Source organism: Eretmochelys imbricata, chromosome 9 (genome assembly GCF_965152235.1).
Source record: "Eretmochelys imbricata isolate rEreImb1 chromosome 9, rEreImb1.hap1, whole genome shotgun sequence".
NCBI classification, from domain to species: domain Eukaryota; kingdom Metazoa; phylum Chordata; order Testudines; family Cheloniidae; genus Eretmochelys; species Eretmochelys imbricata.
Window position 1 is genome coordinate 34355668 of NC_135580.1, and position 19913 is coordinate 34375580.

Consider the following 19913-nt stretch of genomic DNA (forward strand, 5'->3'; position numbering starts at 1 on the left):
ATCCACTGTCTCTGGGCATGATTCTACCAAGCTTGCTCAAGAGCAATAAAGAGATGTGCAAGTACCTGCCTAAAGATTCTGGTACCCTGAAACATAGTATAACCTACTGATAAATGGTAGAATGCAATGGTATAATTGTAGAAATGAGCGTACTGTACATCATGCAGAGAAGATAGGCGCTTTGCAAAGTCACTGTGAGCCCCAGAAACTCCTCACAATCCACTAATGGATCACAACCCATTTTTAGATCACTGAGGATCTAGCTTCTCCTGCTCACCAAAGGTTCTGACCTTTTTGATATACACATAGGCCAATCACCTTTCTGTAGAATCGTAAATATTCTGTTTCAACTGTGGACTGAGGATGATAGCCATAATAAAACATTTATACCTTGCTGCCAGCACCATAGAGTGCTGGCTGCTGCTCACAGACACTTCAAGCTGACAGCTTTCACTTAGTTCTACAGGCACTGCATATGTAAGTGTTCTCAATCACTAGCCACCTACTGATGAATTTTCCAGATGCCGGCCAAGAAACTTGAGATTCTGTGAAGACAGAGGTCAGGAAAGGCAAGAAAAGGAAGGCAATCTGTAACTACAGAAAGCAAGGATCAGACAGAGAACAGTTTGATACTGAAATAGAAGATCTAAGAAGATTTTTAATTGTAGATTCATGAATGGTGTACATATGCCAAGAACTGCCTCACATTCATGATAAACCATGCAGTGAACGCTGCCATTTTAAACTTTCCCCCATATGTAGCAGCAGCTACCAAAAAAAAAAATGTATATGATCTTGCTTCCATGTAACTTTCCATTTAAGACTGGGATTCTGCAGTCTTTTTGAGGGCGATAATAGAAGTTCTTCCAGCCAAATACTACACATGCACAATTTCCCTTGATTAAGTACAGGATGGGATCTTATGTAAATCGAAACAGTGGATGCTATACCTCTGCAAATATCACGGGGCTGTAACTTTATTAGCAGATGTACAGCCTTCTGCAATATGTAGATAGGTGGGGACCTACTCTTCCAAAAGGGAGGACGCGGAGGTTCTGACACACTGAATCTGGCGTTTCCCCCCTGCTGTCTATCAGGAAAGCACAGTGGTACATATGAAATGAGGACCTCTTGACATTTTTGGAAGTTATTGAAATAACCCAATTATCAAAACAGAGCTGATATGCTAAAAAAATGACAGTTTCTGAAGATACTTGTTCATTATAGTTACATACAGCTATGGCAGGCATAAAAAGAAGGCGAGATTTAAAAAGATGCAGCATGGGTGGAACATTGTAGTATGTGGCCATGTCACAAGACTTGTAGTTTCTTATCCTAATTACACAATGGGAAACAGTAATGATACATTGATTTTCATGAAGTGTAAGGTACAAGGCACTCTACAAGCAGTATGTCATACTGGGGTGATAACATTGTGAAGCATGTACCCTGATTCACATCTCTCCCCATACTGTTTATCTTTTTTGCAACATTATAGATTAAAATTTTACATGATAAAACAAATTTGTCACCTCAACTCTAATGAAACAATGCTTTACACTGTCCCTAATATTACTAACAGGCTTTGTTGTTGTTTGTTTCTAAGTGAATTAGCAGAAGAAAAGGCTTTCCTTGAAGAAAAGCCAGAGAACGTAGAGGGTAAGTTGAATGTATCAGTTGTGACATGGAAATTTGACTTGATGTAGGGCTTCTAAGGTTAATACACATAATTGCATAGCGACTGCTTTTTCAGAAAGCACTTCTGGACTATCAGAGGAAACAGCCAATTGTCAAAAAGACCTACTGGTGATAAACTTTGACCTGGAGCCAGAGTGCCCGGATGCAGAGCTACGAACCACTCTTCAATGGATAGCTGCTTCTGAACTTGGAATACCAACCATCTATTTTCAGAAAACTCAGGAAAACAGAATTGAAAAGGTAGTGTTTACAGTGTAGGGTATAACATCAATGTACTTAAACCTCTGAACTGTACATCCAAAATTTGTAATGACAACAAAAATTCTTCACAGCTGAGGTATATAGCTCAAAAGAATAATCACTTAAAATGAGACCTCCTCAAATAGAGTACAGTATACACCAGTGAAGCAGATTTCACCTATTCAGGTCAGCCATTCTGTTGCATGAAAGTGACAGCTGCATAGATCAGGACAGAGTTAACAAAAAAAGATCCTTAATGAGGATGTTCTTGGACAGTGCCAAGTGGTTACATGGAGTTTAACAAGCGCCATGCACTGTCTTAGTCTCCACTTAGGTCCCACTTAAGCCAGTTGGGGAAAATCCTGTTCCCACTGATGTCAGTGGCAATAGGAGCAGAATTTGACATGGGACACAGAGTAGTGCATAAGAATATGCATGGATCACATACATTGAGGTGCATTTCACTTCCAAAAACTGAAAGAGGGTCTTGTTTACCAGTGCTCCACTTGGCATTGGTCCCCTGATAGTGGCTCTACGCCAACTTTGAACCTCCCCTATTCCAGGGCCACCCTGCTTCAGCCCCAGCACAAGACCTACCTCAGACATGACTGAGCTCGTGACTAGTTGCCCAAAGATCCAAGGAGCAATTCCTGCAGATGGGAAGAGTTGGAGCACAGCTGTGTGCTGAGCCTACCTCCTTTTCCACAGCCACCCACACTCAGAGAACTTCCCCTGTGGGCAGATCCATTGGCTTTATAGACCCTTTGTGCTAGTGAAGCTGCAGGACAGTGAAGACCTGGACCCCCAGATTTCAAATATACAAGAAAATATACTTTAGTGACTAGAACTTCGATTTACTATTTATTCTGCACAATGATTAGGTTTTTTCCAAGTCTTTTTCAGACTGTTTTATAAAATCCATAACAGCCTCTCCTCTGAATATGAGTGTTTAATTGCAACAATCAACTTTCCACAAGAGTACCTACCCCAGTTAAAACTGATAGTCCTGCAGGACTGGGGCTTTAGCTACTAATTAAACATCACTTTTGCCAGCCACATTTGTGAAGGCATAACTATCTTTAGATGGTGAAGTGAACAGATTTTAAACCCTTTCAAGTTTCACTACGGTGTTTTTCCAAAATATCAAAGCATGCAAGCTCAAAATGGCCTCCAGCACTATGGGCCCTCAGCTACATGGAGGATATTTCATATTCCAAGGGCTTCCTTACTCCCCCTTAATGATAACCACAGGATACCATTTCAGACAGTTTTTGACTGTCAAAACTGTCCGTTTCCCAGAGTCAGCTTTAAAGGTTGTATCCAGCCATCAGGTTTACAGAAATGTCAGGGTATTTAAATAAATCAATGAAAGAAAAAATATTACAGTCAATATTTTGGCATTTTAAAATAATATCCATGGGAAGATCATTTTATGTAGCAGAGCTATAGTTTGGTATTTCTTGAGTACATGCATTTGGGAATCATCAACATAATTTAAAATGCATTCAGCAGCAACTGTCCAAATTGCATCTTATTTAAGAAGCAGCTGTCAGCTTTACTCATGTGCTTTTGCAAACAGTTAATTCAATTGCTAAAATGCACTAGAGAATAATGAAGTACATCCTGCCTACAAAGCTGCTCTTGGAAATCACATGCTTATTACATATAATTAAAATACATATTAAAGTTTAGGACTCAGTATGTAAATAGCAAACAGCTACACCAGCTACAGATACACAATATTTTCTTGTGTGGTTTAAAACTGGAAGATGTATAAAAAGGAGCCTAATTAGTTATTGATTGTGAAATTCAAGGAAATGAAAAGCTTTGATTTTCATTTCCAAGCCTGAAAAAAGATAGGCCAGATGCATGACATTATGAAGTCCATTATTAAAACAGGAAAACACAAAAGTGGATACAATGTAGGATTTTTTTCCAACTGTTTAAGACTATAAATGAAATGTAACCAAACAAGAATACTGACTATGATAATGAAAGAGAAACGTATTTTTCCTTCAAATCTAAGATCTTCAAGTTGGATCCCTGGGGTTGTACAAGATACAGTACCTATTATTTTGATAATGGGCTGTCAATATCATGGAAGGTTGTAATTATTTATCAGGGTTAAAGATCTCACATAGCTGTAAACAGGAATAACTTCACTAATTACAGCAGAGTTGCTCTTGATTTATCTGGTGTCATTAAGAACAGAATCTGGCTCTCACAGATTATAGACTTTCAGAAATGAAATGCAAAGTTTCCAGATGTCCAAATCCATATTTTAGATGTTTCAGATCCATAGTGTATAGACAGAACCCTCGGCAGATTGCACTGCTATTGTGTATGCAGTGCCTGAAACAGTGGAGTTCTGATCCCTGGCAGGGCTGACTCAGTAATGTCCTCATACTCGGAAGAGTTATTTGCATGTATTTATTTAACAAAAGCTGGTTAAGAATACACAATGAATGAAACCCTAAATGTGCCATTTTATCTAGTTTCTAGATGTTATGCGGTTAGTTCACCAGAAGTCCTGGAAAGTGGGTGATATCTTTCATGCGGTGGTACAATACTGCAAGCTACATGAGGAAAGCAGAGAGAGGACACCTAGCCTCTTTGACTGGCTTCTCGAATTGGGATAAGAAACCTCTTAAATGTTTGGCATTTTCATTTTAATCCAGCTTAAGTGGCAGTGGTTTGTGTAATGCTCTAATTTTCAAACATCAGTGCATAAAACAAGCAGAGATATAGAAACTCTGCGGACAGTCCACACAACTGTACACTGAGCAAAGTGAAATTAAGGTGCACCATATACTGTTATATCATGTGGGGGAACTTTGACATATTGTACTTTCGGATGTACTGTATTAGGAAAGGATGGGTTTTTTGCCTTTAAAGTGAATGGATAATATGAAGGATGGATGAAAATAGGATATATTTCTATAATCAAATATTCTATTAATATCGTTTGATATTATTTCAATCAACTAAAATAGAATTATACACTAACAACATTCAGTTTTTAAAACATGAAAATTTGTACAGGTTAACTGTTAGAACACTAGTGTTTTCCAGACGGACAGCCAAATGAATGCTTAGGAGGATGTGCATCTTTAGATAAATAATATAGATATCTAAGTATTTTTTAAAATCCTCACCGTGTCTAAAGGGGTTGAAGACTTTGAGCTATTAGACCTTTACAGGTAGACGATACAACAAGCTGCTGAAAATGCATTATAATTTCCGCATATGAGGCCATTTATTTCTTCTCCATAGCCTTTCACCATTCTTGTGTTTTTCTGGAGGAACTGAAATCCAGACTCTCAAATATTACTCTTTAAAAACATTCTGATTCCTTTCCATTTTAATCAGAGGCAGTTTGGACCAGTGGATAATCAGAAGATATGGGTTCAATCCCAGTTCTGACCTGCTGTGTCACCTTGGGCAAGTCACATCACCTCTGTGCCTCAGTTTCCCTATCTGTGAAAAGGGGGTGATGACAGTTACTTTCTTATGAAAGTATCTAATGCTTTAAGATCTATGGATAAAGAAAGAGCATATTATATGATTTTAGTCTAATTAAATTGATTATTAAAAAGAAAAATCAACTGAACATAGTCCTACCTGAAAAACTGATTGTATTGTCATACATATGCCTAAACTTTAATTTTGTTTTTGTTATTTACAAGAATACAAAATGAGTCTCAGCACATATAAGCATATGTTTACCTTAAGGCTACCTGCTCATTTTGGATATATACGTTTGGAATACAAATGATAGTTCATGTTATTACAGTAACATTAATATAACTACAGTAGACTGCTGTTGAGAAGAACAGTATTATATACAGAATTATAAATTCTCTTGACTCTGCCAAAAAGATTGGATTTTAATTTAAAGGGGAAAAAAAGTTTATTGCAGTAAAGCTCCTATTGTTTGAATTTCACATATACTGTGATTTGCTTCTTTGAAAACACAAACATTCATTTTTTGTTTTCTCCTACACTAAATGATGTAATTGAAATTCTACCTGTATTTCCCTCAAAAAATGATTTGAAAGATCATTTATTTTCCTTATATCGCTTTATGCTTCTGTATTTTTCCTGAAATAATTATCCTTTTGCACTAGATATTTTTGAAAATTTTGAAATAGTTTTAAATAAATTATGAAAAAGAGCCATACTATCAGTGTTACCACCATTAAATCCATTTCCACCCTCTCACACTCATTTGTTAGGGAAAAAATTTGTCAGTGAATCGACATCTATATCCATGTGATAAAGGTACATGGCTAACTCTACATTTCCTCTACAGTATACACAAAACAGTAAAGATCACTTTACTGCCAGTATAAAGGTTGATCTACTGTATACACTAAATTTAACTGTACAGCTATTGGGCCTGTTCCTGAGAAGTGCTGAAGCTCCTATTGATGCCAGTGGAAGTTGTGGGTACTCAGCATCTCTGAGAGGCTGACTGTTAATAACGTAAGTATTGAGTGTTACAGATTGAAGGTACTTTGTTCTAATAAATGGGAAAAGGTATTTATTTTTAGACCAAATCCAGTTAGTTGTCAGTATACAAACTTTTGCTGTGCTAGAATAAATGTTTACTTACCTTACAAAGCACAACTATCATGACTGGGTTGTAACAGTGTGATGAAGTTACTTCTGTACAGTAGTTCTTTATGTTGCAAATCTAATCAGAAATAAATTTGTGTTACAGTATGTGTCCCCTTTGCCTTTCTAAAAGGTGTTGATGTGATTTTATTGCATACTGGAAATGGAAACTGTGTAATACATTTTATTTGACCAACTAAACATTATTCATGACAATCATTTAGCCTTCCCAAACCTGCTTTTGCTGAATGCAATGTCTCAGAACAGGTCCTTACACCAAAGGCAGCGATGGAAGTTGAGGTCACTCATCACCTGAAAGGCTCATGCCCTTAGTTTTATTTATTTATGGTCTAATTTTCAAAAGGGCTGCTCTTCTCTAGCGCCCACTGACTTCAGTGGGCTTTGTAGCTGCTCAGCACCTCTGAAAATCAAGCCATGGCTCGCATCTCTACTTGTAGCTCTGTTTTTAAAAAACTATGGAGTGGGTAATTAGATCTTAACAGATATCAAAAGCTAAACAGGGTCAGACTTGGCATTATATTGATGTATAATTTTATAAGAGGATCAGATGCAATAGTAAGTGAATCAGTAATAAACTAATATCCCTGCACAGTGTCAGAAGGTGCTGTTCTGCTGGAGGTACTGTCCTGCTGATAAAACATTAACCTGTCTATACTAAGGTTATATGCAGGGTAGTTGCAGCCATGTCGGTTCCAGGATATTAGAGAGACAAGGTGGGTGAGGTAATATCTTTTATTGGACCAACTTCTGTTGGTGAGAGACACAAGCTTTCAAGCCACACAGAGGAGATCTTCTGCTCTCTTCTGTTGAGCCAGTAAAGATATTACCTCACCCACCTTGTCTAGACTAAGGTCACATAAGTCTGAAAAAGGAATGGTTAGATCCACAGAGTGTGTCTAAATTCTACCCTGAAATTTCAGTTTGGTGAATAATTAGCCTCACTCCTCCAGCTCCACACAACTCTAGAGCAATGAGCTGGCAACAAACTAGCTAGCAATATTAAGATTTTAATTTAAGGTTTAAATCGTTAACAGAGGGTGAACTTAAGTAACTGTCACTAACTTGTACATTGTTTCTAACATGCTTAGAGACCCGTGTCAATGAAATGTTATATTCATGTTATACCTTTAACTTCTCATTTGAGAATGGGTTCATTTTCATTCAGAGAGCTGTGGCTTTGCTGAGGTTCCAAGTTTTATTCAGATGACATGGGACCTGATCCTGAAATGCTGAGCACCTGCTCCTCCATTGAAATATATGGGAGGTAAGTGCTCAGTGGGTCTCAGGATTAGGCTCAGAATAACCACAGCTACACTCTCTTTTTTGCTCAGTGCAGGAAGGATGCAAGAGCTAAAGCAGGTTCCCTATTGTCATTGGTTAAGCAGTGCAGAAATGCCTGAGCTTATTTAATTGTCACAAATGCTGCACACTCCTAATGGTCAGGTGTAAAAAAAAAAAAAAAAAAAAGCCTTTCCCACTACTGAACAGAAAAGGAAACCCAAGGTCAGGCTTAAGTTGGGAAATCAGAATGATGGGTGTGGGGCGTCCATTATCAGAAAGTGTGCTACAAAATTACAGTGAATTTTAAATGTAGTGAGCAATGATGAAATTCACCAGAAATGACCACCATATTTTTTCAGTTTCAGATAATGTCAGGAGCCTACACTTTGACTGAGATCACTACAGCTCCTCAGCATGTGGCTCTGCCTAATAATTCTGCCTTACCCGTACAAAGGTTTGAGGGGGAGGATGCTGAGGAAGTCTCCTTATAGCTAACTCTTCCATTCAGTCTACTGCACACCCACATAAAGAGGAGGCAGAATCTGGCCAGCACTAAGATTCAATGAAGTTTATAGTACTCTCTATATGAGTATAGTAGTAACTCCTCAACGTAAATAAGGGTGGCAGAATTAAGCACTTAATTTCTTACATGCCAGATCTTGCTGCAGCACTGGTAGTCCTAACATTTGCATGGGAATTTAATTTTCACTACTATGTAGGGTCTGTTTTTTTATGTTTAGCATCATTAGTTTCTGATAACCCATAATCTTCCTAATACATTGTACTAACATCAAAGATTGTCTTCTCACAAATCTTTGCTAAATTAACCAAGGCTGAAAACATTTTACTGTGGTTCAAGGTATGAATGATTATGATCTGCCTACAGTCAGCCTGTTAAATTCAGGATTTATTTGTTTTTGGAGAGCTAGGTTTTGCTGCAGACACAGCCTGTTTATCTTGCATGGCCTTAGTACAGGGTTGTATAACTTGCATCCGATAAAGTGAGCTGTAGCTCACGAAAGCTTATGCTTAAATAAATTTGTTAGTCTCTCAGGTGCCACAAGTACTCCTTTTCTTTTTGTGGATACAGACTAACACGGCTGCTACTCTGATACCAGAGAATGACTGTTACCATGAATCATGTATTCTAGTTTTCAGAATGTCAGTGAGACTGGTCAGGGATATGATCAGAGACCATGAGAGCTATTTAATAAATAAAAATTATCTCTAGCTTAGAAGGAAAGCAGCCAGTGTAGGAAGAGATTTAATTCAAGGCAGAGCCACTACTCCGAGGCTATACTAAGCCTTTGGCAACTACCAGTGAACTCATAATGCCACTGGTTTTAATGTTTCATATATCTAGTCCTGCAGCCATTTCATAATTGGGAATAGGCCCTTAGAAAATAATTTGATTGCAGCTGTAAAGACGTTAGCATTTAGCAGGACAAATAGTTAAATGAGCCATCTGGTCTACCAGGCTAATTAAAAATGATTAATAGGAAGATAGTGTCTGCTATTTGTGAGACTCCTGCACACATACCCCCAATACACACACACCAGCTGTGGAGGAAAGTGAGATAGTGAAGAAAGCCACAGGAAAGCAGCACAGAGAGAAAATATGGTTAAGTGGGTGCTCCTCCTATCCCTCCCCAAAAGGTCTGAGTGGCCCCAAAGTGACAATAACCAAGGAGCGGCACAAGAAGTTGAAGAGGGGGCTCTCACTAAATAATAAACCCATCCTTTCTCCTCTTTCTGTTCCCCACAAACTGCTTACCTACCCAGTGAACATGGAGGAGAGTTAAAGCTTTAATTCCTGCTGCATAATCCATCCACCTGCTCTGAGAGGTCAGAGCTCATCCATACAGGCTGGCAGCCAATGATAGCCCTGATACTGTTCAGCTGCAGTGCTATGACTGGTTTGGGGTTCTGGAGGTTGAGGGGAGGCAGAGTCCGTGGTATAGCTGGATGGGGCAGCAGGGCTTGTGATGCTGCTGTCCCATGAATCTCTCTCTCACACACACACACGCATACACTTCTTTTGGACGGGGTAGGAACAAATGCATTGGCTCTGCAGTTGCTTTAAAGCTGCAGAGTCCTTGTATTGCTGGATCCTGTTTCCTTACATTACTGCCCAGTTGCATTGGAGGGGAACACATGGACATGGCTCAGTGAGATGTTATACTGTTTGGAAAATACAGACTGCAGACACACACACACACATACCCTGATTTGATTCTGTCCCCCTCACACACAGACACACTAATGCCCTTCCCCCTTTCAGGACTTTGATTCTGCCCTCCTTACCTCTTCACAGATTCGGTTACTGGTGACTGAACTGTCCAGCTAGGTCCTAGTCTCTGCTGTTCTCCAGAGAAAGAGCAGCCCTTCTGGGCAGTTGAGGGAAGAAAGTGGCAGCCACCACCAGAGGTTCTTCATCCACCCCACCCCGACCCCCAGGTGAAGAGATGAATGGGGGGGGAGAAGCAGGGGGGTTTAAATGCAGCATGCTCCATATTTAGTAATAGCAATGTAACTTATAAACAATGACTAATACATGTTTTCCCCAAAAAATATGCTAGTAAGAATATTGCACTACAATTAATACAACTTAGCACTTCAGTGAAACATTTTATTACATACAAAAAAGTACATGTAGTATAGAAACACACACAGGAGATGTGCAAATGATGCCCTTTACGCATTGAATAGTACCATGATGCTATTTTTTTATTACAAATGTTACATGTAAAAACAAATATGCCTATCAAAACATGCAGCTAACCTATTGTATTAGTGCTAATGATACAGATAACTAGCTGACTTCAGCAGTCCAAAGAGTCAAACCTGTCAAAGTCCAGGGAACTGCTCTACTTTAGCAAGACTGAAAACTGGCAAAGAGGGCAAAAGGAAAACAGAGTTCTGAAAGACTGCTGATTTTTGACTACTCTTATGATGTTGATCAAAGCTTCTAGCAAATTGAGCCATACCTCATCTTCAGTCAGCGCCATATCCTACAGGTGTTATCCTTGCTTCCTAGTAATAAACACATATTATGGGCCATTACTTTTGCCCTTACCATATATATTTTCCTTGTTAATTAATACTTAAATAACTAGCCTGTAGGCAGATCTGTGTAAATAGACTTCTCTTGCCTGTGTCTGTAAAGAGATACTAGAGCCATTCTGCAGCTGCAGTACTCTGTATGGCTGCTGCCCTCCTGCCCCCCCATGTGTGGAGTTCAGAAAGTGGGTCCAAGCAGCTGTGGATCCACTGTTCATGCTTGATCCTTTCACAAGACCCCCTCTGTTCTAAAGTGGATGGAGCTTGCACAGAAAACAGCTCCAGAGGCACAGACAGTTCAATCCCATTGCAGAGGTTCTCTACATCCTGCCCATCTCCTATCCCCTCACAGTGCATGCAGTATGTGAACTGGACTGGGTCAGCTGTTTTGTAGATAGTACATCCCATGGAAAAGGTAGCAGAGTTTAGCCTAAAGCTTTGTCCATGCCTACATTCAAATTTGATCATAGCAGTATGAAATTGAGCCACAGTTCTTAAGTGCATTTCTCTTTCTACCTTGGCTATGTGTTGGAAGTCACTGGTGCTCTCAACATGTGTGAGATGGTCCAAGTACATTTTTTAAGTTTCAAAATATAAAACTGTATAAAAAAATCCCAGAAAATTACCTGTAATGATTATATCGCCTTTGTAATTGAAAGCACATGAGAATATTTCATCAGTGTGTCCCTCTAATATTTGAATGCATTGTCCTGTATGAGGGTCCCAAAGTCGAGCTGTTTTGTCAGAGCTGGCTGTTAGGATACGACTACCTTGAGGATTGAAGCAGATCTTTAAAACAATGACAAGAAAAGTGACACCAGTTAGCATTCCAGCCTATATAATTGGAAGAGAAAGCATGATTCAGTGGTTAGCACTTACAACCAGGAGCCAGCAACTCCAGAGTTCAATTCCTAATATAAAATTAAGGCACAATCCAGTAACTGGATCCATACAGGCAGACCCTTGCCTCTGGGGCTGCGTGTGCAGTTGCAAGGTCCATCCACATTGAGACAATTACAGGATCAGGGACCCTGGATAATAACTCCCCAATTGCTCTGACATTATACGCATGTTATTTACATACTGTAGCTTTCACTGTATGTATATTTGAGAGTGTTTTATGTGAAATGAGGTAATTCCCCATAATAGTTTAACTCCCATTAAAGGCCACTTACTTTACACTGCCAGGTTTGCATACATTTTTAACTCCTCATATATAGTTTAAGGAGCATAACCTCACTATATTGGGTTTATTACACAATTTAAAATGTCATCACACAGATTTGTGAATTATTGACTGGTAACAGTGCCCAACATATCCTGCCTCTTCTCCCCCACCCTGAAAAAAATGAACCTGCAAAACAACAGACTCCCCAAATTATCACATCGTTCCATCTGATATACGTAAAGACAGAGCACCATTCAGTATGTCCAAAAGGCAAATTCTGGCTCCCAGGTAGGGAAGCTAGTTCCAGAATTAGGGCTCTTGATGGAGAATGCCCTGCCAATGGCCCCTTCTCTTTTAAACCTGAAAGAACGAAGTATTGCATGGAACATTGTAGGTAAAGTAAGGTTATCCCTTCTGAATCTAACTTTCTCTCACTACAGAATTTTAATAATCAAATGAATGTAGGGAAACAGTGTAGCAGAGCAGTCTGCACCTTTAAGGTTCTATAGAGCAAGGGAGCAGAAAATCCTGGCCTAAGGAGAAGCCCAGCAGCCAACTGATCCAACTAATGATTGGTTCTGATTCCCAGACGGAAGACATAAGTGAGGATCCAGGTCTGTAAGAGGAGGAGGGCCAGGAGATACAAACACTTCCCTGAGCAACAGGGCAGGTAAGCCGTGTGGTCACCCGGAGAGTAAGAGAGAGCTGGGAACCTTGAAGTAGTAGATGGTAGAGGACTCTGCAATATTGGTCCAGGTCAGGACTATTACTTGTTCATATTTTCGTTTTTGTGTAAGAGAAGAATAAAAGCACCTGTTCTGAAGGCTAAAAACAGAATTGGGTGTGGCCGATTGTTTTGTCCCCAAGCTGCTGGACAGACCCACCAAACTACAAACAGCAAGACTTCATTTTTTTGCCAAGAACTAGCCTAGCTCCTAAAAAGTTAATATTTCAAGCTTGGAAATCACCAAACAATTAAAGCATCATGGGCCTGCACGCTAGTTTGGGTGTTCACATAAATCATGAAATAATGATCCATTTGAATGACAAGCAGGAAGAATTGCAATAATTAAACAACAATATTTGCCTTTAGGGTAAAATTTCAAAAGCACCTAAGTCAATTAGTAGCCTTGGTTCTATTTTCAAAATTGACTTGGGCACCTGACTTTCAAAGAGGCACAGCCTTCTACGTGAATATGTTCTTTTGAAAATGGGACTTAGGCACTTGGAAAATTTTACCCTTAGTGTGTTTCACCTTAGAGACATGGGCCTCCACCCCAGCTGCACAGAGGAACAAAACAGAGTAAGAAGGTGTTCAAAGGCCCCTAATTTGGTAAAAGCAGGGAAGCAGCTTGTCTGAGCCATGCTCCCCATCCCAACAGGAGGCTGGAAAGTCTTGGAATACAGCATCCTAAGTAAGCACTCACCAATGGGCTATAAAAATCCATGCTTACATTTAATTTTGAAACTTATGCCAATGATATGTAATAATTGCTGGTAAGCATGATGTCACTTAGAAATAAAAAAAGAGCAGGCAGGACCACCACACAACTCACCTTAGAAATTTCACCTTCATGACCTTCCAGCTTTGCAATGCATTTTTTTGTTTCAGCATTGTAAACTCTTGCTGATCCTGTATTAGAACAAAAGTCATGTGTGACTGTTTTGCTTAAGTCTATATATAAAGTGTTCACATTCATTGGTAATAAGGACCTCAGCCTGGACGCACGGAAGTCAATGGAAGTTTTGCCACTGACTTCAGTGGAAGCAGAAAAAAGTCCTGTATTAGGAATAACTAAGTTAAGGCCTGATTCTTCAAATACAAACATGAGTAACTTTTCTCACACAAGGAAACCCACAGACTCACATGCTGGTTTTCAGGATTGGGTCCAGGCAGTGGTTGCCTGTAAAAAGTCATGATTTGCCAACATTTAAGTACATGGTGATATTTGAAATCACCACAGGTTTCCCTTATACATAAAGTAGGCCAGGAAAGATCTGTGATATGGTAGGAAAATATGGACTTTTTAATGGCTTCCACTGTATAATCTCTGAATATACACTCACAATTTGTATAAAACCTTTGCACTTTTGTGTAATCAAATATTGCATGTTTGCTAGTGTTTTGTCCAATCTAGTAAGTGTCCCAAGTGATTGGGCTTCTGTAGGCCTACACTGTCAGTCATAATTTACATTATTTTACTTCCTAACATAGGAACTACCCAAACCAGATCAGACCAATGGTCTGATATCCTGCCCTGATGGTGGTTGGTACCAAATGCTTCAAAGGAAGATGTAAAACACATACATAATGAATAAACATGCAATAACATATAGCATCATTAATATGTGCTAATATTGAAACAAAAAACAAAGGGGCTGTAATATAGAAAACTATTTATTTTGACTAATGAGAATTAAGAACTATGAAGAACACCTGAAATGCTATAATCTGCAGATGCAGCCTAAATGAGAGAGAGAAAAATCTGTGGCTATTTAAAGGTAATCAAGAGACAATTTTATTATCAAGGTAGCTAATGTGCAATCTGCTGAACACAATCATAAAACTTAATTGCTTATTTCACCCCCTCATTGTTATGTATTTTCATTACATATTAGGAAGCCATAGTAATAGTTTAATTTTTAAGCATCTAACTAGTTTTCTGTTTAAGCCCAAATTTGAGCCACTCAGACCTAACTTCATCCAAAAGCTATTTTCTCCCTGCAGTCTCTCATGCACTTTCAACCACAAGAGAATTTATTTCCCCAGAAAGCTTGAGCTTAACTGGACAAGGCATCTTGAAGAAGATGAAAGTCTGAAAAATGAGAGAATTTTAACTTTGGGAGAAATCTTTTATATATATATATTATATATACACACACACACACACACACACACACACAGATTCTCTCTTTCTCTCTAGATACCTTAAATACATCTTGATCTGGATATTCTAGCCCAGATTTTCTGGGTTTGGCCTAGCAGCACCCAGCACAGAACCAGAGCAGAAGGGAAAATACTGTTTATGGTACCACTGCATTCTTCTGCTCTAACATTCACTCAGCTGCCAGTATATGAAAACAAAGTGCTAGCCCCGATCAATTCACCTACCATCAGCTGAGGAAGTTGCAATACGCTGGCCAGTATAATCAAAACACACATCTAATACTTCATCATCATGACCTGTTAAAGTTGCCACACGTATCCCGGTCACAGCATTCCACAGCTGCATGTGGATAAAAAGCAATAAATAAAACCCTATCCAAGTAATTACAGGCAATCATAAGCAATCTTACTATTTATTTTGACTTGAGTTGCTGGATGTGTATATAGTCAGTCAATCAGTATCGTGACTGACTACATACAAATCATATATGCACTGATTTAGTGCATAACAGAATGTAATACCTTAATAAATGTATTATTGCATGACTACCCTGGATTTAAACCAGTGGAGAGGAAATGTATTTGCTTAGCCAGTGTAATGCACAGGAAATGTTGCATGTCTGATACATTTTGTGCTTCATTTCTACTAGTTTAATGTGATATCACTTAAGCAGAATTCTCTATTGAAATCAATAGGGAGGTTCCTGCTTACAAATTGATATAAGTGTCACTACCATAGTCAAATCTTTACTGAATGATATGTACTAATTAAATAATGTGTCATTTACAAAAAGTGCATTCTTACACCAAGGACCTGTGAGTAAGCTTCAGTGAAAGTTCACTGAATTCCAAAAACTGGTGGAAAAAATGAGAGAGAGAATCCATATGTGAGGAAAGAACCAATTTTCATCTGAAATGCTATAATTTGCATATGCAACCTTAAAGAGAGACAGAAAATATGTGGCTATTTACAGCTAATCAAGAGAATTTTATTATCAAGGTAGCTAATGTGCAATCTGCTGAACACAATGTGCAGGATCTGGTAGTGAATCTAACCAAATTAGTTCACTTCTGCACCTAGCGCATGTGCTCCTCTCAGGAAGTAAAAAGGCTCTCAACAGTCAGATAGAATGGCAGGCTTTTGATAATACTGCCCTAGCTATTTTTTGTATTCCTGTTTTAATACAGCCTGTACTAAAATCCCTGTTAATTTTAGTTCTGTGTTCAGTATGGGACAAACCATGAACCTACACAAAAAAATCCACCTGGGACAAGAAAGCTCCAGGAGATTTTCCTGTGGAGTTTCCTTCAACTTCTGCCAGGGTGCAAGTTTTCCTATCACAAAAGAAGCAGGTGGGTTGGCACCCAGATCACATGGATTTGATCTATCAGAGGCCATGTCTCTCCACCCTGCCTCTTATGCCTCCCTCTTAATTATCAGCATGACTTCCTCTTCTCCTGGTAGCAGCTGACCCTTAAGAAGTGATACAGCCTTATTCCCATATTACAGATGGGAGAACTATGGCACAGAAAGTTTAAGACCAACACGATGTTCAGAGTTGTGGTTACTCATCCCCTCCAAAAGTCAGGCCACTGATTTCTAAAATTTGGCACCGAAAATCACAGGCACTCATTACTAGAGGCCAGTTTTGAAAATCTGTCCCTTAGTGACTTGCCCAAGGTCACCAATGAAGTTGGAGCCAGAAGCAGAGAATAGCTCTCCTGAGTAACAGTCCAGGGCCTCAACCACAAGACAGTATTTTCTCTTTTTATCAAACAAATTAGAGGAAATTAGCTGTAATGGAGCATCAAGTCCTGCCTTCCAGTTTAGCTATACTGGGTGACTGCTACAAACCAGCCATCAGTTAAAAGGTTCATTATACAAAATGGATTCTAAATAAGTTACAAAGATTGTGTCCTAAATGAAATCTTACAGTGAATTATTTGTTGTGTAACAGACAGACTATACAGGTGGTTTTTGTAGAGATCCAATGATCTTACCATGCATGTTTTGTCCATTGATCCAGTAACAATTAGAGAGCAGTCCCAGTTGAATTGTGCACTACTGATCTCTGCCCGATGACCTATTAAAGTATGCAACTTCCTACCAAAAGAAAATTAAAATTCATATTTGTGCATTTGCATCAAAACTGAGATAGGTATAAAGGTATATGTTTATAAGTACACTAGAATGATAGTATAGTTAATGGGCCAAATCCTTTCTGCCTCATCCACTAGTTATCGAAGTTTCTGGTGTTAGGCGAGCAGGGTTTGGCTGACTTTGTCTAAAACAGAGTGAGGCTGGTTCAGCATTCTAGTGGCACATCAGCACTCATTTCTGTTCTCCTATACCAAAAGTGGCTAGGAGTACTGTAGAAAGAAGTCCCATTTGTACTACTTTCTCCTTTAAAAAAATATTTGACATGAATTTAAATTGTAGCGGACTGGCAACACTAATGAAGTCTTCTATTCATTCACAGTGCAAACAGATCCCAGACAGAAATAGAGCAAGTTTCTCCTTACTGCTCTGCCAACATGTCCCATCAATGACCTTGAAAGAAGTAGCTCTGCAAGACCCCCAGTCAGCAAGGAACTTAAGCAGATGCTTAACTTTAAGCACTTCTTTAAGTGCCATTGAAGTCAACAGGACTTAAGGGAGTGCATAAAAGTTAAGAATGTGTTTAAGTACTTGATGAATTGGGACCAAATTGATAGATTTCAAACTGTGAATAAATCTGAGTTGCTCTGTTGAGCCTACCAATAAGGGAAACATTTAGTTAAATGGATATGTCTGTTATAAATTCAAGTGTAACCCACTGGCTCATTTCACAATGGACACATCATAGTTACACTTTTTGATCACTTTAACCAGGGCTGGATTCCAGCCGGTGACCTAATGGTAAAGGACTCCATGTCCCATCACCAGTCTTCTGAGTCGTTAAGGTTCTCTGTTTATGTCATTCTCTAATATGCTCTGGTTCAATAAATGTGCTTCAGAAGAAAGGTCACATCAAGAGTTAAGGGATTCTTTGAGAATCCCCTGGACAAAAAAAATAGGGGTAGGTTTTTGTGTTTAAAAATGTTTGATAAAAATAGCTGTAATGTTCAGAATATACAGTATTGTGAAAGGAACACAATGTAATCATGTAAATACATTTAGTATGGTCACCATCACTTTCATATCTCCAAAAATCATTTTTAAAATAATGTTTCAGATTCACCATAGTAAATAGCTGATTTATTAATATATATTTTAATTAACAAAATAAATATAAATCTCTGCAGATGACATTCCCAAAGAAGGAAACAAAAATCTACAAAAACCAAAAGCCATTCTAATACCAAAATGTGCACAACCATGGTCCCAATTGTAAACAAAACTCCTGTTTAAATCATTCTTAGTTTTGCCAGTGTTATTAGTGCAAGATCAGGTTCTATATAACACACTCCAAATACTAGTGGGGACTCCACTGTATTTAGACCCTGTTTTGACTAAAAGGACAACCATTATAGTGATCCAGAACATGTTAAGTGCAGCATTCATTATTTAAGACAATGTATAAAATTGGCAACACGAGTTATCTGTTAAACTTCTTCAGACAGCTTTGATAAACTGAGCTGAGTAATTAGTCATCAATGCCCATTCTAGATTAGTGGGGGGCTATAAAATACTGAGTGCTGGAAGAGATTTATTGATAAATATATTAGAGGGACTGTAAATTAGGGGATATATCACATTATTGTTAATAGAAAACAGCTACAGGTTTAACAATTAATCAAGTTAATGACCAGACAAGCAACAAAATGAAACTAAGTAATTCAGAATACTCATTTTTTTAAAAATGATTAGACAAGAAAGAGAGAGGCCTCTATTATTATATACACTAAATGAAAGGTTCAAAAAAGCAAACCTTCTGAGTAACTGAATCCAATTTTGTTTACTGTAACAAAAGAAACCTATTACATTGGTGTCCCTTTAACAGATTACTCTATTTATTTCCTAATTATGTGTTTCCAGTTCTGTTGTGATGATGTTGACCTCTTTACAATAACTAAATTGTGGGGAGTACTTTGGTTTTGTGAACATATTATTTGGCCATTTGTACTATTGTCATTTTGTTATGCAGCACCCAAAATCCCCAATCAGGATCAAGGTCTCTCTTTACAAACACGGAGGAAGAATGGTCGTTGCTTCAAACTTTTGTATACGTAGCCAGATGGGATGGACATGTAATACATCAATATACTGGATGCTTAAATAGCAGAATATTTGAACATATTTCACATAAACTGTGATTTGTCAACAATTCAATTAGGAAAAAATCTATATAATAATCAGAGTTGGGGAAATACCATGAAAAAAATTTCATTTTTGCCCATTTTGTGCTCACCTTCCATGAACTTTAGAGCCACATTTACTGGCACAAATGCTCATGGACAGTTAATTTTAAGCTTGGATGCTCAAGTATTCACAACAGAAATGGTATCTTTTTTTGATGGGACACTGACTATTAACATAGCAGTTGCACAATGATTTCATAGTCCCTCACCAAACTCAAATTATAGGCAGTTAAATGAGCCAGACAAGGTTCTAACTGCACCATTCTCAGCTACAGCTAGAGCTGGTGGAAATTTTTTTCATTGAAACTCTACGAAAAATGGGTTTACATTTTTTCCACAGAAAAATTAAAACCAAATTTTTTCAGTAAAAATCTTTAAGTTTTGGTAAAAATTTTCATGACAGAAAAAAATTTGTCAGAAAACTGAAAATATTCATAGGAAAATTTAAAAAAAAAAACAAAAACAAACCACACACACAAAGTTTTGAAATTTCCCACAAAAAATATTTGGCATTTTTCAACTGGCTCTAACTAGGACAATGCACACAAGTACATTTGTGTGACTATGATGAGAGAAAAATGTAATTAAATTAAAATTTTG

At 38.3% G+C, this 19913-nt stretch overlaps 2 protein-coding genes across 2 annotated transcripts in view; one reads left to right on the forward strand and one right to left on the reverse strand.

The window, feature by feature from the left end:
* The window catches only part of SPHKAP (SPHK1 interactor, AKAP domain containing), a 78760-nt gene extending 74183 nt beyond the window's left edge, over positions 1–4577 (forward strand). Inside the window, exons 10-12 of the mRNA XM_077826891.1 lie at positions 1607–1659; positions 1739–1938; positions 4434–4577. Of these exons, the coding sequence (XP_077683017.1) occupies positions 1607–1659; positions 1739–1938; positions 4434–4577 (397 nt within the window). The remainder of the gene's footprint in view (positions 1–1606; positions 1660–1738; positions 1939–4433) is intronic.
* A 6118-nt stretch (positions 4578–10695) lies between these two features.
* Positions 10696–19913, reverse strand: part of DAW1 (dynein assembly factor with WD repeats 1) — a 33707-nt gene continuing 24489 nt past the window's right edge. Inside the window, exons 9-13 of the mRNA XM_077826572.1 lie at positions 16974–17076; positions 15198–15312; positions 13642–13718; positions 11544–11706; positions 10696–10890 (exon numbers count right to left, since the gene is read on the reverse strand). Coding sequence (XP_077682698.1) covers positions 10856–10890; positions 11544–11706; positions 13642–13718; positions 15198–15312; positions 16974–17076 — 493 coding nt within the window. The 3' untranslated portion in view covers positions 10696–10855. The remainder of the gene's footprint in view (positions 10891–11543; positions 11707–13641; positions 13719–15197; positions 15313–16973; positions 17077–19913) is intronic.